The sequence below is a fragment of the Gekko japonicus genome, unplaced genomic scaffold (assembly GCF_001447785.1).
Source record: "Gekko japonicus isolate JY-2015 unplaced genomic scaffold, Gekko_japonicus_V1.1 scaffold820, whole genome shotgun sequence".
NCBI classification, from domain to species: domain Eukaryota; kingdom Metazoa; phylum Chordata; class Lepidosauria; order Squamata; family Gekkonidae; genus Gekko; species Gekko japonicus.
Genome location: NW_015160861.1, coordinates 571,154 through 596,284, shown reverse-complemented (window position 1 = coordinate 596,284; position 25,131 = coordinate 571,154). Strand labels below are relative to the sequence as shown.

Below are 25,131 nucleotides of genomic sequence, written 5' to 3'. Positions count from 1 at the left end.
ATGGACCTATCAACAATCAAGATATTTTCGGCAAATGTAAATGGACTAAATTCACCTGAGAAAAGACAAAATATAATTAAACAACTTAAGAAGATAGATCCCCATATCATATGTTTGCAGGAAATGCATATTAGACGTAAAAATGAACACTATCTGGTCAATAAGAAATTTGGTAAGTTATTTACTGCTTTGGACAATGTAAAGAAAAGAGGACTACGTGTCTATGTTAAAGAAAAACTGAAACCTATTTCAGTATCTTCATTAGAAAATGTAAGACTTCTTCTACATGAAATAGATATTAGAGACAGGAAAATTCTATTGGTGGTGATATATGCACTGAATGAATCATGGGAAATTTTTTGTAGTGGTGAAAGAAACTATAACAAAATATGATTACATGGATATGTGTATGATCAGTGATTTTAATTCTGTTTCTAGTTTAATTCCTGTTCCTAGACAGGAAAACTATTAAGAAGATTAAGACTTCTAAAGGCTTACTTCCAAGATCTTTCTTAGAACTGGCTGAAGAATACAAATTGATTGATGTTTGGAGAACCACAAACCCAACTGGAAAAGACTATACTTTCTATTGTGATAGACATAAATCTTGGTCCAGAATTGATATGTGTTGGATTACATCAAATCTCTTTCAGGAAATTGAAGATATTGATATTATGCCACAAACGTTTGCAGATCACAACCCACTACTATTGAAGATTAAAGATAATCCAAAAAAATTTATCTGGAGGTTGAATACACAATTACTTATAAATGGACAATTTCTAGAGATGGCTAAGAAAGAAATGAAGACTTTTAAAAAACAAAATATGAATGGAGAGACATGGATGAAGATGGTTTAGGACGCAAGCAAAGCTTTTTTTAGAGGACTGGCAATTAAATTTGCAGCAGGAAAGAAAAGGGAAGGAATGAGAATATTTCAAGATATATTGGATGCGATTCAGAATAAAAAGAAATAATTAAAGCTGTAGCCTTCAAATGAGAATTTAAAGACGAAGATTAAAATACTTCAGCATCACCTTAATCTATTCTTATCAGAAGAAATGGCAAAAAATATTAAATTTGCTAAACAGGATTATTTTGAAAAGGCCAATAAACCAGGATGATGGTTGACTTATAAATTAAGAAAAGAGAAAGAGAAAAAGATGATCCATTCATTGTATGATAAAGGTAGAAAAGAAGAATTTCTAAGAATGGATTAAAGGAAATAATTCAAGATTTTTATATGAAACTATATAAAAGAACGGAAATCTCCAAGGAAATCCAGAAACAGTATTTTTGTTAACAGGACTTACCCACACTATCGGAAGAAAGCAGAAACGTGATGAATGACCCTATAACAATGATGGAAATTACAGACTACAAAATTTATGACTATAAAATATTTGCAACTATTTTGGCTGTAAGATTGAATTTTTTTAAATAGACTTTATACATCAGGACCAGGCAGGTTTTCTACCTAAGAGACAACTAAAGAATAATGTGAGAACCATTTGGTGTAGTGGTTAAGTGCGCGGACTCTAATCTGGGAGAACCGGGTTTGATTCCCCACTCCTCCACTTGCACCTGGCTGGATGACCTTGGGCAAGCCGTTGTTCTGATAAGAGCTGTTCTTGAAAAAGAGCAGTTTCTGTCAAGAGCTCTCTCAGCCTCACCTACCTCACAGGGTTTCTGTTGTGGGGAGGGGAAGGGAAAGGAGTTTGTAAGCCGCTCTGAGACACCTTTGGGTAGTGAAGGGTGGGGTATAAATCCAATCTCTTCTTCTTCTCTTCTTCTTTTAAATATCTTAGAATACTACGAAACTCATCCTGAGAAGAAGATGGCTTTGATATTTTTGGATGCTGAAAAAGCATTTGAGAATGTCAGCTGGCAATTTATTATTCAGCAGATGGTAATGGATTTCGGGATTAATTTCATAAGGGCGACTGAAGCTATATACATAAAGCAGAAAGTGAAAGTAGTAGTAAATAATGAATGGACTGATGGTATATCGATTGAAAAAGGGACAAGACAAGGCTGTCCAATATCTCCATTGTTTATATTAACTTTGGAAGTTCTGACAAGAGCTATAAGGAAAGATCCCCTTATTAAAAGGACATCAGTAAGAGGAAATAAATACAAACTACTTTGCTGATGATTTGGTATTTATCTTGGAAGATCCATTGGATTCTTATACAACAACTGATGAATTTGATTAATGAGTATGGGAAAATGGTGGGAATGAAAATAAACTATCAGAAGATGAAAATGATTATGAAAAATATGACATTGAAACAAAGACTTGAAATAGCAGCGTTGACTGGATTTCAACTGGAGAAGAAAGTCAAATATTTGGGTATTAATATTACAGTGAAATGTAGGTCCCTGATGAAAGACAATTATAACAAAGTGATGCAAGACATTTAAAAGGTTTTAGAGAAATGGAAAAATTTGCAAGTATCACTAATGGGCAGAATAGCAATTTTTAAAATGAATGTTTCATCACGTATGATATTTTTATTTTAGACACTACTGATATATATTAAAATTATTTTGATGAATTGAATAAACTGACACAGAATTTTATATGGCAAGGGGAAAAACAAATAATCAAATTGAAAGCCTTGCATGATGTGAAAGATAATGCTGGATTTGGAGTACCAGACTGGAAAAATTATTATAGAGTAGCAAGTTTGATTTGGCTTAGAGAATAGATTCTACTTGAAGATCATAGGCTACTGGCTCTAGAAGGACATGATTTAAAACTGGGATGGCACTCCTTTCTATGGTATGGGAAAGCTTCTGGACATAAATACTTTAAAAACCATATGATAAGAAGATCATTACTGACAATGTGGGAAAAGATTCATCCACTGATATATACCAAAATTCTAAGATGGGTGTCTCCAGTGGAAGCCTTTTCTCAACCAACTTTGACTTCACAACAAGCAGTTGTTAGATACACAGAATTATTAGATGATGAAAATAACTTAAAATCTGGAAGAATTAAAGAAAAATGAAATAAACTTAGACTGGTGGACTAGAATGCAAGTGGAATCTAGATATAGTAAAGATAAACAGGCAGATGGATTCTATTCAGAACAATGTGCATTTGAAAAATTATTATGTAAAAGAGAGAAACTTATTAAGAAAAAGTATGGTATGTTGATGCAATTGAAATTGCAGGATGAAATAGTTAAAGAGTGTATGGTTAGATGGATGCAAATTGTGGGTCATAACATAGATCTGTTACAGTGGAGTAAAATATGGAAAGTAAATATCACGTTGACTAAATCTGTTGCATTAGAAGAAAACCTATATAAAATGTTTTATAGGTGGCATCTAACCCCAGATAGGTTAGCTAAAAAAATTGAGTAATATGTGTTGGGAATGTAATAAAACAAAATAAATCTGGACAAACACGACCCAATCAGTAAACAAGTATAAAGCCAACAGTCGTGATAGTCTGACCCACAAATCAAACAGACATTAAGACTTATAAAGAGTGCTATCTATGTATTACAATCTGAAGCACTACAACATGATAAACAAATCATAAGAAAATCCTTGAACCAAGGTACATAATCAACGTCATCTCCGGATTATATAACAACATTTCAAAAAAATGGATCTTCTTCAGGAGATATTCTGTAGTGTACAAAAAAAAAATTTTTTTAGAATACATGCTACACCAATAACAAAAGACAATACAATAATATTAGTGCTTACTTAAATAATGGTGCCAAAGCGCTCTGTTTCATAAATGCTAGACAAGAAGTCTTAAGAAATCTGTAATATAGTAATATTCCCTTTGTTATGAAAACATACAAGATATTTCAAATTACAAAGTATTTACAACTAATCAACCTAGTAGTAACTTACATTAAATTCAGATAGGATGCTGATCTCAGTTAACATTCAGGCTCAAAATATGCTGCTATGTTTCTAATGGATCCCGGGCGTCTTTCTCTGGTGATTGCTACCAGAGTGCAATTAAAGGGACCTTGCAGATTGCCGACAGGTGGTGGGTAGTAGGAGGCAGTACACTTAAAGACAACATCATATAGTTTACAACAAACATCATATAGTTTACAACAAACATCATATAGTTTACAACAAACATCATATAGTTTACAAAAAACATGAAAGGTCCATTTCTGCATTCAGTCCATTTGGAGATACACTGTTCACTGTAATAACCATATTGGGTCGTATTGTCATATGTGGTGGACATGTAAAAAGGTTCATAAATTCTGGATTGAAGTGCATACCTGTTTACAGTCAATCTTGAATATCACAATACCTTTTAAGCAGATAATATTTTTGTTAAATTGTCTACCAGATGAGTTAGATAAGAATCATAGATATTTTATTTTACATGTTATAACAGCTGCTAGAATTCTATTCGCAATGACATGGAGGACACTTGAAGATATCAACGCTTCATGAGTTGATATTAAAGATTATGGAATGCACTGAAATTGACAAGTTGACAAACATATTAAAAGGAAAAATGGAAGAAGAATTTATGAGACCCCGGAGGGTGTTTTATGACTGGTTAAAACTCAAATTTTGAGAAAACAAGATTAAGTGAAGAATAATAACAATGATAGATGAAATAGCTGTGAAATTGTAATAATAAAATATTCATGCAGAGTACTAAATTGGAATTTTGTATACTTTTATACTTTTCTCTCTCGCGCTTTCCCCCTTCCACCTCTTCTTTATATAAACTAATAAAATTCTAGAAAGAAAGAAAGAAAGAAAGAAAGAAAGAAAGAAAGAAAGAAAGAAAGAAAGAAAGAAAGAAAGAAACCCTCTAATGCCTCTTTTTTCATGCAGGTGAAAGCTCTACTGAATGACATCCTGGAGAAGCTGACTGATGAGTTTAACATTCCAGAGCTGATGGCCAAGGTGGAAGAGAGGACACCATACATTGTTGTTGCATTCCAGGAGTGTGAGCGAATGAATCTGCTGACAAGTGAGATCCGGCGGTCGCTGAGGGAGCTGGACTTGGGACTAAAGGTAGGGGGCTGTTGGTTGTGTAATTATGAAGATTTTTGAATGAAGTTTATTGAGATAGGGGAAGTATCCCAGCTGTGGATTGTGATCTATGTAACTAGGTACACAAGTTTTTCTGCACAGGGGTGGAATACAGTTCCCCCAGTGCTAAAGCAGCAGCAAGTAGCATGGAAGTAGATCCACATGACCTATTCCTGTGCTGCTTGCTTCTGTTGACACCCCCCACCTCCTCCTCTTTGCCTTCATTCCATTGGTGCAAAGCAATGACAATTGTGATGGTCCCCAGCAATGACAGTAGAAGCCACAAATGGTTACCAGGTCCTGGACTAGAGACCTCATAGCAATTGGTCTGATATTTAGCCTGTTCACTTCCTTTCTGTCACTCATCTTTTGTTTAGGCCTCATGTGTTTCCTCTGCCCTTTTCCTCCAACCCTCTGTCCTTCCTTAAGATTCTTCTTTTGGTTAGTCCCCTGTTCTGTTTTGCACCATTCCTACAATCCTCTGGGTTATTTGTCATTTAGCTCAGGAATTAGGTGTGCATATAGAAATAAGCAAGGGGAGGAACTGTGCAGTTTCCAGTAGTTTAACACACATTTTCTTATGCCTCTCTTTTGACTTAACAAAACTATTAAAATATATTTTAATGTATTGTGGTATGTTTTAAAATTTTTGCTATAAGCTGCTTTGAGAACCTTGTATTGACTGAATGCATGGGATAGAAATGGTTCAAATGGGGGCGTGGCAGCAGAGCTTCTGGCTGGCTACATAATGCCCTCTCTCCCAATACTCCCTCTGGATAAACTAGAATTTATCTGAAAATATCATATGGACTTAAATGTACGGCACAAGGTCTATGATGGGAAGAGTCAGGGGTAAGAAAGGTAGTAAAAAAAAACCCCATATAGATCACCACGGAGACCACAATCTGAATCAGAAGAAGAACTGGAGCCGGGGCTATGCTTGTTAGAGGAAATGGCGGCCGGAGGAGCTGAATATGACCCCAGCTTTCAAACAATGATTATGCACATCCTCACAGAAATGAAAAATGAATTTAGTAAAGGAATTGACTCAATAAAAGGTGAGATTGGACATTTAAAAACAGAAGTAGGACAACTTTAAAAAAGTAGTAGAACCAATGAACAAGAAAATAGAATTGACGTCAGCAATGAGAGAAATAGACAAGAAAGCAGAAATGGTTTATCAAGCTACCGCAAAGACAGACAGAAACAAAAGCAGTCAAGGACTTCGAGACGTGGGCAAAGAACAAAATTATATTGCAGGACATTAAACTAAGAGAACGTAGAGCTAAGATTAGAGGAGTCTCAACAAAATACTAACCAAAAGAAGACTTGCTTACCTCTTTAAATCTCTGGCTTTCATTTTTGCTGGGACTGGCAGATAGAATCATAGAATGTTAGAGCTGGAAGGCACCTTGCAGATCATCTAGTCCAAAACGTGATTACAGCAGCTTACCGTTTGGCTGTGTCAAAGACAGCCCCATCTGGAGTATTTTCGGACATTCTAGTTGAATTTGTAGATATCCAGCCCAAAGAGCGGCTGTTTCAAATCGCCAGAGAAAAAGAGGGCCTGCAATTGGAAGACACCATGGTCTTTATGTATGCAGATTTGCCTCCAAAAATCCTTGCAGCAAGGAGACGGATGCGGGAGGTAGCAGTAAAACTAAAAAACAATGTTGTTAGGTTTTGTTGGTTGCCCTTAGGCCATATAATCGTGCATCTTGACAGGAAAAACTTACACAGCCTTTGATGAGGCATCTGGTAAAAAGCTTTTTGCTGCATGTGTAAAATTGTAAGAGATCAGAGAATAGTTTGGAATTTGGTTTGTTTAGAGACGGTTAGTTGAAAACTGACAAAGATATGAGGCTCCCAAGAACCAACTCAAGGAACAATTCAAAGATAAAAATGTTACATTTTATGCATTTAATCATTTTGTAATAATATGGAATATTTACTATGATTTGTAATTTAGTTTAAAATAAAACAGAGCCTTTTTCTAAAATGGTAAGTAATAGATAGGGTTTATAGTGCTATGGTATGAGAAGGCAATTAACTAATTCTAACTTCAAACAGTGGGCGTAATGAGGAGGGGGGTGCCCCCCCAGTAAGTCCTCTCACACAGGGAATGAGAGGCAGCCCCATTGGGTTTTCCTTTTTAGGTGAAGCTGGATTTTCTGAAGAAGAAAATTATTTATTTATTAGATTTCTATCCCGCCCTCCTGGCCTAGGCCGGCTCAGGTCAGCTCACAACAGAATAAAATCTCAACAATATGATCACATAAAACCATAATTTCATAAATACAGTATTAAAACTCAAACATAATAACATAATAAAGTGCTAGTACATTCCTCGTTCCCGGTTAACTCTTCGGCCTTCTGCAGCTATCTAGGGCGATTGGCTCGGCCAGTGTTAAGGGGACCAGCGGGTTCTGCCAGCATAGATATTAGTTGCTGGTGGTAGAGGTGTTAGTGGTGGTGGCTCCAAAGGCCTGGCGGAAGAGCTCCGTTTTACAGGCCCTGCAAAACTGTGAGAGATCCCACAGGACCCTGATCTCTTCTGGGAGCTCATTCCGCCAACGAAAAAGCCCTGGCCCTAGTCACCACCAGTCTGGCCTTCTTGAAGTTTGGGAGAGCCAGCTGATTCTGGGTCCCTGATTGCAGTGTCCTCTGGGGTACATATGGGGAAAGGTGGTCCCTCAGGTATGCAGGTCCCTGGCCATAAAGAGCTTTAAAGGTAAGAACCAGCACCTTGAATGAACCAAGTATGCTATAGGGAGCCAGTTGGGTGTAGTGGTGAAGTGTGCGGACTCTAATCTGGGAGAACCGGGTTTGAGTCCCCACTCCTCCACTTGCACCTGCTGATGTGACCTTGGGTCAGTCACAAGCTCTGGCACAGCTGTCCTTGGAAAAGAGCAGTTTCTGTCAATAGCTCTCTCAGCCCCACCCACCTCACAGGGTGTCTGTTGTGGGGAGGGGAAGGGAAAGGAGTTTGTAAGCCGCTCTGAGACTCCAAGTGAAGGGCGGGGTATAAATCCAATCTCCTCCTCCTCCTCCTCCTATAGGCAGCCAGTGCAGCATCTTTAGCACAGGTTGGATGTGCTCCCAAATTGTGATTCCCATCAACAACCTGGCCGCAGTGTTTTGCACCAGCTAAAGCTTCCGGATTTGCGACAAGGGCAGCCCCATGTAGAGGGCATTACACTAATCCAGTCTTGAGTTGACCATCACATGGATCACTGTTGCCAGGTCATTATGTTCAAGGAACGGAACCAACTGCCTGTTCAGCTGAAGGTGGTAAAAGGCTGACTTGGCAGTGGCTGCTACCTGGGCCTCCATTGTTAAGGAGGTGTCCAGGAGCACTGCCAAATCCCTAACCTCTGGCGCTGGCACGAGTGGTGCCCCATCAAAGGTCAGGAGTGGGATCCCTACCCTCAAACCACTCCGACTCAAGCACAGGACCTCCGTCTTCGTTGGATTCAATTTCAGCTGGCTCAGCCTAAGCCAACCAGCCACAGCTTGTAGCGCCCAATCTAGGTCATCCAGTTTGGATTCAGACTGGCCATCCAATGACAGATAGAAGAAGAAGAAGAGATTGGATTTATACCCCGCCCTTTACTACTCAAAGGTGTCTCAGAGCAGCTTACAAACTCCTTTCCCTTCCCCTCCCCACAACAGACACCCTGTGAGGTAGGTGGGGCTGAGAGAGCTCTTGACAGAAACTGCTCTTTTTCAAGAACAGCTCATTATCAGAACTACGGCTTGCCCAAGGTAATCCAGCCAGGTGCAAGTGGAGGAGTGGGGAATCAAACCCGGTTCTCCCAGATAAGAGTCCGCGCACTGGGTGTCTGCATATTGGTGTCAACTCAGCCCATGCCTCCGGACAATCTGGGCAAGAGGGTGCATATAGATATTAAAAAGCATCGGGGACAGCACAGCCCCTTGAGGCACTCCACATTCCAATGGGTGCCTTCGGGATAGCTGATCCCAAAGCGCCACTCTTTGTCCCCAGTCTTGGAGAAAAGAAACAAGCCAATGCAAGGCTAGTCCCTGAACTCCAATGTTGGTGAGGCAATGGGTCAGTAGCTGATGGTCGACCATGTTGAACACAGCCGACAGGTCTAACAACAGCAGCACTGCTGATCTGCCCCAATCCAGATGCCTCCAGAGGTCATCTGTGAGGATGACCAGTGCAGTCTCTGTCCCATGACCCGGGCAAAAGCCGGACTGGAAGGGATCTATTATCTTGCCTAAATAAGGCAAGTTGGAAACCGGCCGATAGTTAGCCAACTTGGCCGGATCCAAAGATGGCTTTTTCAAGAGGGGCACACCACTGCCTCCTTAAGTGCTTCCGGGAACAGCCTCAAAGAGGGACTTGTTGATAATCTCCCACAAGGCACCTCGGAACCCTTCGCGGCCAGCTTTAATTAGACACAACGGACACAGATCAAAGAGACATGTTATAGGGAGTACAGTGATGAGCAATTTGTCAACTTCCTCTAGGATTAGCAGGCTGAAATAATCCATAATGAGACAAGAAGACGTGCTTGGAGGCTCAAGTTCATTCACTGTTTCAACTGTAATGGGAGTGAGCTTAGAGCAGGGGTGCAGAGGGCACCAGGGAGTGATCTCTTCAATGGCTGTCGAGAGTTGGCTATGCCAGTCCTCTACAAGCTAATTCAGTGAGCTACCAGGGGGCTTTGGATCTTGGAGAGCCATCTGAAGCCGCACTGGGTCCATTTGGCTTCGCACGGGAGCCCAAATAGGCTCACCGCCCAAATAGGGACGGAGTGGGATATTCAGGTGGGCCTTCAAGGCAAAGTGATCCAACCATGGCACTGCCAAAGCAGTGATCCAGTCCACTGTAACCCCTGCCGCGAAGATCAAATCGAGCGTGTGCCCAGCCCGGTGGGTGGGGGCCATTACGAGTTGGGAGTAATGTTCCCTCTAAGTTGTGGAGTCTTGTGAGCCAAAAATTCTACTTTGTGAGCTGCTGGCATTAAAGTTGTGAGCAGGCAATTTGGTTACTGCATAAGTCAGTTTGCCTTGAAGTAATCCTTCCTGAGCTATGACAAAAATGTGTGAGCTGGAGACTAAAAAACTGTGAGCTAGCTCACACTAACTCAGCTTAGAGGGAACATTGGTTGGGAGAGTCCTAGGGCTGCCATGGATCACACCAGGTCTGCTGCCTGAGTGGAGGCCGTGTCATCAGCATGGACATTGAAATAACCCAAGACTATCAGTCTAGGGTGTTCCAAAGCCCAGCCTGATACAGCCTCCATCAGGGACGGTAGGCTATTGGCCAGTGTGCTGGGCAGTTGGTACACCAGCCAAATTGCCACACACTCCTCGGCTTCCCACACCAGGCCAGCACACTCTATGCCCATGATCCCCAGCAATGGGAGCGCCCTGAAGGAGTAAGCCTCCTGGATAAATAATGCCACTCCTCCCCCCCGCCCCTAGTTTGCAATTGGTGAAGGACCGAGAACCCGGGCAGAGCAACTTGGGAGAGAGAAACTGTCTTTCCCTCTCTCACCCAGGTCTCAGTCACGCATGCCAGGTCTACGTTCTGCTCCTGCATAAAATCCTGAAGGACTGTGGTCTTATTATTTATAGACATGGTGTTCCATAACACCAATGTCGGAGGGGGGTCAATCTTCCTAGCCCCACTGCCTGCAACCTTTGGGATGGGACATAGGTTGGAAGGAGGCCAAGCTAGATTATTTCTCTGCCCTTTTCCCTTAACTCTCTGCCTAGTTCCACTGCTGTACTTTCCCCTCCCCAGGATCACTGGTATTGCTTGCCCAGCCATCTCCTAGATGATCTTCGCTAAGCCACAGGCCAATCAGTGGGCTGGCCGTCATCACAATATACCATATATAGAAGGGGGGACGGTACTATAGTGGTTCTCCAAGTACAGCTATCCTATCAACTCCTAGCAATCTACTCTATCCGAATTACTTACTATCTTTAACCATATCTAATCTATCCTAAATCTAATCAATATTTGGCACTTTAACAATTTAGTATAATAATCTGATTCCTGGCCAGTGAATAAATAAATAAAGGCCAGTAAAGCTAATACATTCTTACCTAATTTGTCAGGTGAATAACCCCACAACAATAGGATAGTCTAATTCTAATATTAAATAATTAATTTAATATTCCAATGAATCAATTTAGTAATAGGATAGTCAATCTCACTTTACTTAATTAAATTAACAATCAAGGGAAACAATATGAAAGTATGACAATTCAAGAGAGTAAAAATACATTAAATGCTCTCTTTAGTTGATTACTATCTCCCTATTAGACCTCAAATTAATCACTTGTTAATACCATCAAATTAATTAACTTCCAATCTTAATTCAAATGGTCTAACAACATCCTTTGAGTAGGTAGGGCTGGCTGTACTTTCAATAGGTCATATTGCTGCAGTCTCCTGATCACCATTTGGTGTCTCCTTTGGCTGTGATATGTGGCTCTGTAGGTCTCCTCCCGGCGACATCGGGTTCAGGACGCCTGGCTCTCGTGTCCATGCCTCCTGGGTCCAAACACCTGTTCTCCGGACTCCCAACAGGCCCATCATTGTAGCACCTGAGTCCCCCGCCGATACAGCTCAGTGGGATCATATGCGGCTGGGCTAGTCCAAGGGGGGATGGAAAGTCTCCACAGTCTCCCCGACCAGCCCGCTGGCCATGCCATCTCACTAGGGAACAGAGTTGCCTCCCCAGGAGGCAGGGTTACCTCAGCGGTCACTGCAAATGGTGGGAAGTGGCAGGCAGAAAGCAGGGGTGACTGTCGCCGCAAACGGCACTGGCGCATGAGCCCAAAATGGTGACCACACCACTGTAGCTGAACTAACGAAACTCGGCAGCCACCACAAACCCAGCTGATGCCAGCCCACTGACCAGGTGAGTCCGAGGCGTTGTCTGGTTGTATCTCCGGGGCTAGGCCAATCTTGGACACTGGAGGTCTGTTTAATGAGCCCCGCTGAAGCGGAAGAAAATATAACTCAGTCTGGAAGTATGTAATAGTAAACAGTAAATGGAAGAATGTCCAATGTATGTTATTATGTTGATATATGTATTGTAATTAATGTAAATACGGGAAAAGAACTGAGGAAACTGAATGGAATCATATTTAACGGGTGTGATAAGATAATAGGATTCAGAATAGGAAGCAACTCTTGGTTAGAAATTAGGGATAACAGAAGTTAATGGATTAGTTTGAGAACACTTTCTATTATTAAGAATTTTGGGGGTGAATAATATAATAGATTGATGGAAAATAAGGTCAATAACCTGTATTATTGTTCACTAGAGGAATTAATTAATTGTGATATAAAAAAAGAAATGGTTCAAATAAAGACTTTGATCCACAGCACACTCTTCTAAATATTCTATCTTTTACAGATTTACTACATTTCATTAGATTAGCTGAGACCACTGTTTTGAAATTCATACTCTTTTCCCCTGACATTTTCACAGGGTGAATTAACCATGACCAGTGATATGGAGTCCTTACAAAATGCCATCTTCTTAGATACAGTGCCTGAGTCATGGACCAGGAGGGCTTATCCTTCCATGGCCGGTCTCTGTGGCTGGTTTGCTGACCTCCTCAATCGTATCAAGGAACTGGAGACATGGACAGGGGACTTCATGCTACCATCTGTGATGTGGTTGGCAGGCTTCTTCAACCCACAGTCTTTCTTGACAGCCATAATGCAGTCCATGGCCCGAAAAAACGAGTGGCCCCTGGACAAAATGACCCTACAGTGTGATGTGACCAAAAGAAATCGTGAGGATTTTACCAGCCCACCACGGGAAGGAGCATATGTCCACGGCTTGTTCATGGAGGGAGCACGCTGGGATATGCAGGTAAACATAAGCATTGAGGGGTGGCTACTAGAGGGTTAAATACTATGGCTTACAAGTGAAAGCCATGAGTCATTTAAATCAACAAAGTGCAGATTTGGTTAGTTAGCATAATTTATTCTAATTTCAGACTTTGGATTTTCTTGGAGCCAGGGCCGGCCTGCCCAATAGGTGAACAAGACTTTTGCCTAGAGTGGGCTGATCATGAGGGAGCCAAACTGCGCCCCCCACCAAAAGCCCTGTGTGCTGTGTCGCCCCCTGACCCCAGCTGCCAACGCCTCTTTCTCTCCCCCCAGCCATCTTCATCCTGAACTGCCCTGACGGCCACTGCCCCCCCCAAAGTCCCCGCCAAAAACAACCGCTCATAACCAGGGGGAGCCTCTCACCAGGCTCTGGCTCAACAGCAGCCCCCTCCCCCGGCTCAGAGGAAGCCCCAACTTCCATCCCTCCCCCCCGCAAAACTTCACCCGTCGGCCTGGCTGGAGAGACCAGACCTCCCCCCCGGCACAGCCCCCCCACCAAAGGGTCTGGAGGGAGCAGCGCTCTCAGCGCGCAGCCCTCTCGGCACGTAGCAGCCCCGCACAGTGGCCAAGGAGGAGATGGGCTGGTGGGCAGGCGCTCTGCAGGAGCGTCAAGGTGGGTCCCCAGGCTAAGTGTCCCTCCTGGGAGCGACCCTCCCCCCAAGCACTTCCCCTCCAAGCATCGCGAATGCCCTCTGGCCCCTGCCACCGCTGTCCACCCACCCCCAGCATGGCTTTCTCTCCTGCCTCCAGGCTGGGAACAATAAAAATGTCACTCAAAAAAATTCGGTTTTTTTTTTAAAAAAACACAACCCTATCAGTATTTATACCCCCACCTTCCTCCCCAGTGTGGACCCAAAGTGGCATACACCATTCTGCTATCCTCTTTTTTAACTTCACAACAATCCTGTGAGATAGGTTAGATTGAGAGTGTATAATTGACCCAAGGTCACTCAGCGAGCTTCCATGGCAGAGGGTGGATTCAGACCTGGGTCACCCAGATCCTAGTCAGACACTCAACCACATCAGCTCTCTTTTGTGGGTAGCAGCATGATTTGAGGGCTTTTGACATCTCAAGTAAGAGCATCAGTACCAATTTCCCAATCAGTCCCTGAAAGTACTTCTTTCTGTACTACTAAATGCTAAGCAATAATTTGGCATTCCTTTTCTGTGCCTGTGTGTTCATTTCCCCCCCAGTAGAGAAGGGGAAAAAAGACATTCCTAGTCTATTCAAGTGGACCCTTTGATTCTGTCCTGTAGCTCAGTGAGCCATTCTTGTGGGTACACATCTGGGTGACAATATGAAGAATTAACAACTCAGACATATGCATTCTGTCTTTCTGGGCTGCATACCCACTAGAAATTAATCCTTTGGTAAGAACATGAGCTCTGAAGTTCAGAGTAATCGCTTTGGGGAGCTATTCTTCTTTGCAAAAAGAAATTTCACTTAAGGTGACAACTCTAGCCAAAGACAGCAATTCCCCTATTGCCCTCTATGCAGATGACTGTACTATATTTATGTACATATTCATATTACTGTGTGGGTGGCTTACATTTATGGACCCATCTATAACAGCCACCTACTTAACAAATGAAAACCAAACAGATTTTACAAGGGCCTATATTCCTTGCTAGTATAAATTTTCCTGAAGGCAGATGAATTGTGTGTGGTAAGAGCCTTACTTCTCACCATAGGGAAAAAACCATTAGTCCTACACTGTGGAAAGAATAGCCAAACAGAATTCTGTCACTCAGTGACTGCTCCATTTGAGCTCCTTTCTTCCCATCTTTTTTCTTGCTATTGGCAGAAAAAGAGAGAGATTTTTGGAGGCTAGTAGTTTTGTGGAAGTCAAATAACAAAGACTACACCAATGGCATTTTAATTGGAAAGATTATCTCCCCCTTCCTGGACAGGAGCCTGCTTACACTTCAATCATTAACTCATAAATAACACACACCAATGCTTCTGAAGGAGACAAGGGATCAAGTCCCCTGAATGGTTATTCTCCCTACACATATGCATGTATGTTCATCATCAATTTTCTGTGCAATCCCATATGGGGACTGTACATGAGCAAGTCTGCCATCGGATAGGTCTTTATAGCTAAAAGTCTCTGGGGGCACTGTGCGCCAGAGCCAAAAGCTTGTGTGTCCCCCCCAGGGACCACATGCTTTTTTACAGCAGTACCTGCATCCTCAGTTCCTCTTTTGCTGCTGGAGAAGGTTGTGTTTTCTGGAGTCTCCAGCTACAGTCGTGTTGCAGAGAAATTGGTCCAGATTTGTTTGCTTCTGAGTTCATTCCATGGCTCAGAAGGCCCTTTTCAAGAAATGCTCCCACTGTGGGGAGAAGATGACCCAAACTGACAAACATGAACTATGTGTGTTCTGTTTGGGTGAAAGGCACAGTGTCTTCTCATGTAAGGCCTGCCAATGCTTCACCCATAAAGCTCAAGGGGACAGGGTATCAAAACTTAAGGTAGGATTGTAGGAGAAAGCACTTAAATCCTTGGAACCCTTGTCCAAGTTGGCCCTGGAGAAAGCTCTCAACTCTGTGTCTTCGGAATTGATATGTTTGATTCCACCTCCCGGATCCATGTATCAGTGAATCTGATCTCAGTTGCATTCCCCTCCACCTCATCGTGCTTATTCTGAGCCACCAGCCAAAAAGGTTGAAATGGAAGGACAAGGAGAAATGCAAATCAGCCTCCCAGCAGAGTGCTACTGTCTGTACTCCTGAGCCTACACCAACCTTGCAGGAGAAACCCAGAACTCCGTCTCTGGGTCTGTAATCCCCACCTGTTTCTATTTTAGGTGGGGACATGGAGGTGAGCTTAGTAGCTGGTCAGGCTCTGTGTGAGTGCAATCTGGAGCAAATGGCCATGGTGCTGTGGTCTCAGCCCCATTTGCCTATGCAGTGGCCTTCACACCCATACATGATGTCTCCAGGATATATGAAAGAATGGAGTGACAACTTTGCAAACCCCAGGGACACACATTTATATCATTACCCTCATTGGGTGTCATCGTAGCCAACAGTCATGCACAGGCCACATTCTCCTATACCTACAGTAAGGGGAGAAGAGGCAGCTATCGAATCTGACAGATCTGACACAATATTGGATCCAAGCTCAGATGAGAGGGTAGGCAAGCCATCTCCGGCATCTCCCATGGAGGATCTCAAAATGTTTGGAGAACAGATTATTCATATGACTCAGTCTCTTGAGACGGAAGTCATTACCTCAGAGCACAAACCAAAAGATAAGCTACTGAGTCGCCTCTACTCAGAATCCACCAGTATTATTCCCGGTGTTGGAGGGTTTCAAGGACCTCACACTGTGGCAAAAGCCTGTGTCTCTCCAGCCTATCTCAAGAAGAGTAAAACATTTTTATAAGATCAAAAAGGAGCCATTTAACTACCTACTGATTCATCCTCCACGATCTGCCGTGGTTATGGAGGAGATGCAGCCAAAGGGCCACCAAGCCTACCACTCCGCTCCCACAGATAGAGAGGGAAGAAAGCTGGATACCCTGGGTCAGATATTCCTTAGCAGCTTTAAGTTTCAAAATCTCTAACTGTGAGACCATTATGACTGGTTACCAGCTCTTTTTATGGGAGAGGATTTTTCCATTCCTGGAACTCCTGCCAGAAGATAAGCGTCCCCTCACTAAGGTTCCGGGATGGAATTACATGGAATCTGCTGCGCGGGCCATGGTGAACTCAGTTGTGCTCAGATGCCACATGTGGTTAAGATCAATGGCATTAGCTATGGAAACCAAGCTTAAAGTTAAGGAATTACCCTTCGAAGGTTCCATTATCTTCTCTGTCAAGACAGATGAGACACTGTCCCCGATAAAGAAGAACAAGCAGACAGCTAATTTTCTGGAAGTGTCACAACTGTCCGCATCCCAATTTAAACAGAGGCGCTTTGTGGGACAGACCTGGCATCCATATCAAAGGGACTATTGTTTTTCTGGTTCCTAGGGGTCTCAGGATCCTACCCAGGCCTGTAGCCACAGTGAGGCATTTGGGGGCTGGGCCCCCCGACTTCCTTTAAATACCCTGGCCAAACTCCCCCTGCACCACCGCAGCGGCTGCGCCACCTCTCCTTGCCTTCCTCATCCAGGAACAGCTGCTATGGCTGCGGGGTGTGTGTGTGTGCTGGGGCCGGGGCACTGGGATGTCGTGGGGCACAAAGGCCCATGATGGGGGTGGTTCCTCTCTATCCTCCTCAGTCAAGGTGCGCAAGGCGGCAGTGGCTGCTTCCCGGGCCTGGCCTGCTGCTGCTGCTAACAGTAGCGTTGGAGAGGAGGAGGAGGCCCCTGAGTGGGCCATGGCAGGCAGGGGCTGCCTGGGGGTTGGACGAGGCATAGAAAGCCGGGGGGAAGCAAAAGCCAATAAAGCAAAAGCAAAACAAACTCGCTCCTCCAGTTCGAGTATTTGGTGATGCCTTTTGGATTGCAGGGAGCACCGGAGGTGTTTATGAACTTGATCAATGAAGTGTTGCATAAGTACCTATTTAACAGGGCCCTTGTTTACCTGGATGATATCCTTTTATATTCCCAAGATATCAAATCCCATGTGGCCCTAGTGAGGGAGGTGTTGAAAACCCTCTATGACCACCAATTGTTTGCAAAACTGTCCAAGTGTGAGTTCTACAAAAATATCCGGCCGTGGGCTGAAAATGGACCCCAATAAAGTGGCTGACCTATTGGGGTTGGAGCCCCCCAAGACGCGCAGGCAGCTCCAATCATTTCTCAGATTTTCAAACTTTTATAGGCCTTTCATTGAATCTAATAAGACCAGAAGGCTGCAGGATTATCTTGCAGTGCAGAATGTTGATTTGGCTTGCATGACGAAGACCTGGGTTAGGGAGCGCGAAACAGTCGCCTTAAAAGAGATGAAGCTGCCGCCTCTATTCAGGCTTCAGACCTGGTGTCTTCCATGGCAGCACTAGGGCTCTCCCAGTTTGTTTCAGGTCCTACACACCAAGCAGGCCACACGTTGGATTTGATCTTTGGCATGGGGATGGATGTGGATCTGACTCTGAAGGAACAGGTGACATGGTCAGACCACTTGGTTCTGAAGGCCCGCAGAGACTATTGGACTCAATTGGGTTTCAGAATGTTCTGTGGGATCCCATACCTTCCAGTGCCTCATTAGATGAGCTGATAGAAGAATATAATTCCAGTCTTTCTGAAACCATTGAAAAGATTGCTCCCCGACGTCTTCTGTGCTCCTGTGGGAAAATATCCCCCTGGTATACAGCAGAACTCAGGGGGATGAAACAGGAACTCAGATTACTTGAGTGAGTTTGGCGGCGTACTTGCGACAAAGCTACAAGAGCATCTTATAGGACACTTATGAAATCCTATGAGGTGGCGGTGAAGGCTGCAAAGAGGGAATTCTACTCAGCCTCCATTGCTTCCCCTAGCTCTTGCCCAGCACAATTATTTAGGGTGATTAGATCCTTGACATCCCTCACTGTGAGCCACCAAAATGGACATAGAAATTTGGCTGTTCGTTCTGAGACATTTATGAGCTTTTTTGCAGATAAAGTCTTGTTGCTCCACCATGATTTACCTGTCAATGTCTTCAGATTCAGTTTTTGAGTCCTTCAACCTGCTTTTGCCTGCCGATGTTGACAGGGTCCTGGGTTTGGTTAAGCCAGCCACATGCCTCCTTGATCCATGTCCCTCATGGCTAGTCAAGGCTGGCAATGAGAGGCTACGAGGCCCTATGATGGATATTATCAACCGGTCCCTGGAAACAGGGATCTTTCCAGATGATCTCAAGGAAGCTGTGGTAGTACCACTATTGAAAAAAACTATCATTGGATCCTCTAGATCCAGCCAATTACCACCCAGTTTCAAACTTACCATTTCTGGGTAAGGTGATTGAGAGAGTGGTAGCGGAACAGCTCCAGGGTTTCCTGGATGACACATCGGCACTAGATCCATTCCAGTCTGGCTTCCGTTGCAGCCATGGGATGGAGACTGCGTTGGTCACCTTGACAGCTGGATCGAGGCGGGTCGGCACTGCTGTTACTGCTTGATCTTACAGCAGCATTTGACACAGTCGACTATGATCTTTTGACTCACTGCCTCACTGATGCAGGAGTATGTGGGGTGGCCCTTCAATAGCTTTCCTCATTTCTCCATGGTTGGGGACAGAGGGTGGCACTGGGTGAGGATGTGTCCTCTAGACAACCCTTAGTATGTGGGGTTCCTCAGGGGGCACTCCTCTCCCCAATGTTATTTAACATCTACATGTGCCCCCTCGCCCAGCTGGCAAGGGGTTTCGGGCTTGGTGACATCAATATGCAGATGACACCCAGCTGTATCTCTTATTGGACGGCTGGCCAGCTACCGCCCCACAAAGTCTGGCTGAGGGATTGGAGGCCATGGTGGGGTTGCTAAAAAAAGCAGGCTGACAATCCATCGAAGATGGAGGTTCTGTGGCTGGGGGGGATTTGACGACTGGAGTTCAGGTTACCAACTCTGGTTGGGGCGCCATTGACACTTGCACCATCTGTCAAGAGTTTGGGTGTGACCTTGGATGTCTCCTTATTGATGGAGGCTCAGGTCACGCATATTGCCAGGCAGGCATTTTTTTACCTTCATCAAGCCCGGCAGCTGGCTCCCTTCCTGTCATGCCCTGACCTAGCCACAATAATCCATGTGATGGTTACCTCCAGGCTAGACTGCTATAACTCACTCCACGCTGGCCTACCCTTGAGACTGATTTGGAAACTTCAGCTGGTTCAGAATACAGCAGCGCGAGTCCTGACAGCACACATTCAACTGGTGCTGCACCAGCTACACTGGCTGCCAGTAAAGTACCAGGTCAGGTTCAAGGTTTTGGTATTGACCTTTAAGGCCTTGAGTGGTCTGGGGCCAACGTACCTACAGGACCGCCTTCTGCACTATGTCCCTAGAAGAGCTTTTTGCTCCATTCATAATATCTTACTGATGATTCCTGGCCCATGTCTGACTGTCCTTGACCAGGGCCAGGGCCTTTTCAGTCCTGGCCCCAACCTAGTGGAACTCTCTGCCGAATGACACCAGGGCCCTGCGGGACCTTGTGCAATTCTGCAGGGCTTGTAAATCAGAGATGTTCCGCCAGGCTTTTGGTTGAGGACAGTTGGTTATACTGGCTGGCACCCTTTCCCCCTTTCCCTCTCTTCTTGTATGTATATTTTGTTTCTATGCCCCCCACCATATACCAAGTAGTCCAGAAAGGAATAGAAAACTGTAAATCGCCATCTGGGATCTTATTCTGGTTTTATTCTTAATAACTGTTTTGGGTTTTAAAAATTTGTATTTTGTTTTATGGCATTACTAAGAATAAGGCCAATTGTGGAAATAAATACAATGAGCTCTAGAAAGAGGCTCTGGAAGAGTGCCAAGGCCTTGGGCACTCAGCGTCAATGTGCTGTGGCGACCTTAACGGTGTAATAACACAGAGTCCACCATTTTATCCAGAGGAACTGATCTCTGCTACCTGAAGAGCAGTTGTAATTTTCAGTGATCTCCACCCCTCTCCTGAGATTGACAACAGTGGTTTCCCAGAAGGGAATGGCTGGTTCAGAGGGTGTAGTCTATGGCATTGTACCTGTCTGAGGTCCCACCCCTCCTCTAACCTCACCCTCTCCAGGTTCCATCCTCAAATCTCCAGGAATTTCCCACCTGGGGTTGGCAACCCTATCTCCTTCCCAGCCAATCATCAACTTACCTTTGTTTCCCCCTCTCTCTTCAGCTTTCCATTTCCCCCCCACACACCTGCAGCCTCTTCCATGCTCTGAAGCCCTGACTGCCACAGAGTCCACCGTTTTCTCCAGGGGAACTGACCTCTGCCATCTGGAGATCAGTTGTAATTCTGAGTGATCTCCAGCCCTCACCTGGAGATTGGCAACAATGGTTTCCCAGGAGGAAAAGTAGTCTTTCTCTGCAATGGGGACCAAAGCGGCTTACGTCATTCTCCTCTCCCCCTTTTGACTTGCACAACAACCACGTGAGGTAGGTTAGGCTGAAAGTCTGTGACTGTTCCAAAATCCCCCACTCAGCTTCTACAGCAAGAAGCTGGATCTAGCAGACCCTGCTCTGAAGCACTGACTGCTACACCTAGGGCAGCCAACCCCCAATGGACAAACATAAAGAAATACCGTGTTAGAACAAAACAGACTCTGCTAATATGGACTTGTGTCTTCATATATTGATTTACATACAATAGAGACCCTAGTATATCTTACACACATTCATTATAGTGCAAAAACCTAAAGTCCACAGCTACAGAGACCTATTCCAATGCTGTAGACTATCTTGCTCCTGATAAGAGACTGATGGAGGTTGCAACAATTGTAAATGATGAGAGATGCAGCAGGCTGTTATATTCTCCACAAAAACTAATTCAGCAAGCATCAAAGCAAGCAACATGCCTCCTAGGCAAAAATTGCGTGTTTCGACAGATTCTTCTTCAGGCAGACATATTTTTCCTGGAACCAAAGCTCACAAGTTTACAGTGCATAAGTCAACAATTCTATAGAAGGCTTCTCCGGTTCTCCATGGGAACACCCCAGAAAGACCACTCTAATAAAGCATCATTTACGACTATTGCAACTAGTCAAACCCACATCTAGCAGTCTACCAGTAAGCCTACTTTTGGCAGTTTTACAGCACTGTGGTTCACAGGGGTTTGAGCTGAGCTCAGTGTGCAGGGAAGCAGTCACACAAATTCTATATGTTAAGGAAACTCTGCATAAATCCACTGAGTCCACATTCTCAATGAGGCAATTTGATCATTTGAACTGATGCTTGGTAACTAAGTAACTCAGCTGGAAAAAGTTCACAGTCTTGATCAGTCAGCTTGGATATTACTCTGACAGAATCAACTGCTCCAGGGGCCTAGGAGAAATGTAGGTCAAGGAACAGTTAAATAACAGATAACAGGATACAGTAGATTCTACAAAGGCAATAGAGGCATGTGGGTGCATCAGGAATGATTCAAGAAATGGAGCCTTTGATAATCTTATCTCACATTTCCTCACTATCCTCCAAAGACAGGTTTAATTGCCGATGCCCGCCTGAAGGACCTTACTCCATCAATGCCGATCATTTTCATCAGAGCCATCCCTGTTGATAAGCAAGACAACCGCAACGTGTACCCTTGTCCTGTGTATAAAACCCGCCAACGAGGACCAACCTATGTCTGGACCTTTAACCTGAAGACCAAAGAGAAACCTTCCAAGTGGGTTTTAGCAGGAGTGGCACTCCTCCTACAAATTTAGACTCCAACTCAAATGCACTTTTCACAATAGACTGGACAAAAAAAGGCCACTGTGTCTTCTTTTGGAAATGCTTCACAAATGGAATTAACCTGAGGCTGGTTCACATGACCACAAGTTACAGTGTACCTTGTGCACTTGATTTTTCTGTGTTGTGTGCAGGGCTTTTTTTTCTGGAAAAAGAGGTGCCGGAACTCTCAAGAAGGAAATGAAATTTTCAATCTGTATACTGAAAACTCATGAACTTTTAAACAATTTTAAAAGAATTTTGTCAAAGAGATTCTGGAACTCCTTTCCAGTGTGTTCCCCCAGGAAAAAAAAGCCCTGGGTGTCTGTGTTGAGTAATTCTTGTGTTATGTTCAGTGCACATATAACTCAACATGTGATTTAAACCCCACATTTATCCAGGTACTGATCCCTGTTACAGTTGTAAAGTTAAGATGCATTGGCTGTTTCTTATAAACAGATATACACATGTACATGCAGGACATACATGTGTTCACTGTGACATCTGAAAAAGGGCTATGATGAATATACCATCGCATTGTAACATGGGAGGGGCTGTTGCTTAGTGGTAGAGCATCTACTTGGCATGCAGAAGGTCCCAGGTTCAATCCCTAGCATCTCCACTTAAAGGATCAAGTAGGCAGTTTCATGTGATCATGAGAATTTACATTTACAAATGAACCATCACAAATCATTAATCACTGGCGCAGATAAAACTTCCATATTATCATTTGTCTCAGTCACAAAGCTTGCCAATGAAATCAGTTTACATATTTATCAAAGGCAAACTAATCAAGGGCTATACATGCATGTGTGAATCATTCTCAATGAAGAGTTTATTTGCTTAGTTTCTTTCTCTTCCTTTGTGGCCCACCCATGGCAACCTGTCTGCTGTGTTCTATAACTTTCAGGTAGAAGAAAAGCACAGCTCCTGTTCAGGTATTTTGTGCTGGAGTTGATTGTACTTGATTGTAATGTATTGTTGTATTGGTTATTTGTAAGCTGCCTTGGAACCCAAGTTGTAATAAAGGTGGAATAGAATCTTAAAATAAATAAAGCCATTGAATATTTAACTGCAGTTTCAAAATGTTGCAGATCCTTTAAACATGGAGTCCTACGTTAACAAGCAAACTTCGCCATGGACAATGCAAAGTTACGGTCAGATCCCCAGCTAATACACTCTCCACACACACTATTGGCAGTGAAATGCTTTATTGAAGATATGCTTGCTGTAGGTTCAAGAACTTTTGTTAGGACGAAAGAAAACCATGGGAACTTACTGTTTATAGGTAAATGCACAAAATTCCACACTCTCATACATTTCTATGGCAACAGAGATCTACCCTATCTACCCTAGCCTAGGCACAGAGATTCACCAAGGTCAATCACGAGAACTAATTATTGGGGCACAACTTAAGGAATGATTATGGCTACTCATTATGCACTCCAACAACAACAACCCCCTGAATTCAAAATGACAACCGAAGGGAAAGGAAAGCAAAACTTAAGGAATCGAAAGGCCTGAGCTTGATATACTGCCCCCCCAAGGCCCCTCAGCCACCCAGCTGATGGGGATGAGTATGATGAAACTCTTTAATAAGGCAAGAAGCTCTAATATGCTTAGTTAAAACCCACTTCACAATGAGTTCGCCGTTGATCAGGAGAGGAGGAGGTGCTGGAAGATAAGTCCAAGTCTAGGGTCTAGGGTCCTTCTTTAACAAGCTGAAATGAAACACAGGGTGCACAGAATGCAAAGTTTTAGGTAGTTCCACTTCAACAGCAACCTTATTGATCACACAGATCACCTTAAAAGGTCTAATGTACTTCCACCCTAGCTTTCACCCTGGTTGTAGAACCCTCACGTGCTTGGTAGAAATGTACACAGAGTCCCCAGGAGCCAGATCCCACTCAGGGCTCCTGGTTTTGTAAGCATAATGTTTGTAATCCTCCTTAGCTTTATTCAAAATTTTCTGAATCCCAACAATTAGTTACAGAAGACCACTAGAGCTGGGCATCTCCCTTTATTGGTTCACTCAGGTTCATTGTAGGCAAGGGACCCCCTCATGTCCATGTACTGCTTTGAAGGGGGACATCCCTATAGAACTATGGATAGAATTATTGTAGCTGTACTCTTCAAACGGTAGGAGTTGAACCCAATCATCCTGCTGGTGGTTAATGAAACATCTGTGGAACTGTTCTAACACTGGGTTAGTGCGCTCTGTTTGACCATCAGTCTCTGAGTGATGGCTACTACTCAGTCCTTGTTCCACACCTGTAACTGTTTGGTGTTTGGTGTTAAGGCAGTGTGGGCTCTTGAGGGCCTCCAGGCTCTTGAGGGTCTCCAGGTGGAGGTGGAGAGTGCTAACTCTTTGTCCCACACTGCCCAGTTCCTCTCTGCCCCCGAGAACTTTTTGGACACATAAGCAAGTGGGTGCACTTTTCCGTCATTTCCCTTCTGCAAAATCTCCCCTCCATTGCCACATCTGACGCATCCACCTGTACAATATACACTTTGGTTTCATCTGGGTGGTGGAGGATGGGCTCTGAAGTGAATAATGTTTTTAGTTTATTAAAGGCTAACTGGCACTCTGGGGACCACACCAATTTTGCCCCTCCTTTCTTACTGTCCGGCCCCAGTCCCTTTGTTTTCAACAAGTCAGTCATTGGTAAAGTCACTTTGGGCAAAATTGGGAATAAATGTGCGATAGAAGTTAGCGAATCCTAAGAAGGATTGTAATTGCCTTCGGGTATGTGGGGGCTTCCACCCCACCATGTCCTGGACTTTTTGGGGATCCATGCCCAGCCCCTCCTGAGTGGTAGCCTAAAAAGTCTATTTTTCCTTATTGAATTCACACTTTGAAAGCTTGGCATAGAGGTGGTTGTCATATAGCACTATGAGGACCTCTCTCACCA

At 43.8% G+C, this 25,131-nt stretch overlaps 1 protein-coding gene across 1 annotated transcript in view; it reads left to right on the top strand.

Annotated features, from left to right (window-relative positions):
- The window catches only part of LOC107119417 (dynein heavy chain 9, axonemal-like), a 115,729-nt gene extending 93,090 nt beyond the window's left edge, over positions 1-22,639 (top strand). Inside the window, exons 11-13 of the mRNA XM_015421885.1 lie at positions 4,840-5,022; positions 12,525-12,914; positions 21,988-22,639. Of these exons, the coding sequence (XP_015277371.1) occupies positions 4,840-5,022; positions 12,525-12,914; positions 21,988-22,215 (801 nt within the window). The 3' untranslated portion in view covers positions 22,216-22,639. The remainder of the gene's footprint in view (positions 1-4,839; positions 5,023-12,524; positions 12,915-21,987) is intronic.
- The last annotated feature ends 2,492 nt before the right edge of the window (positions 22,640-25,131 follow it).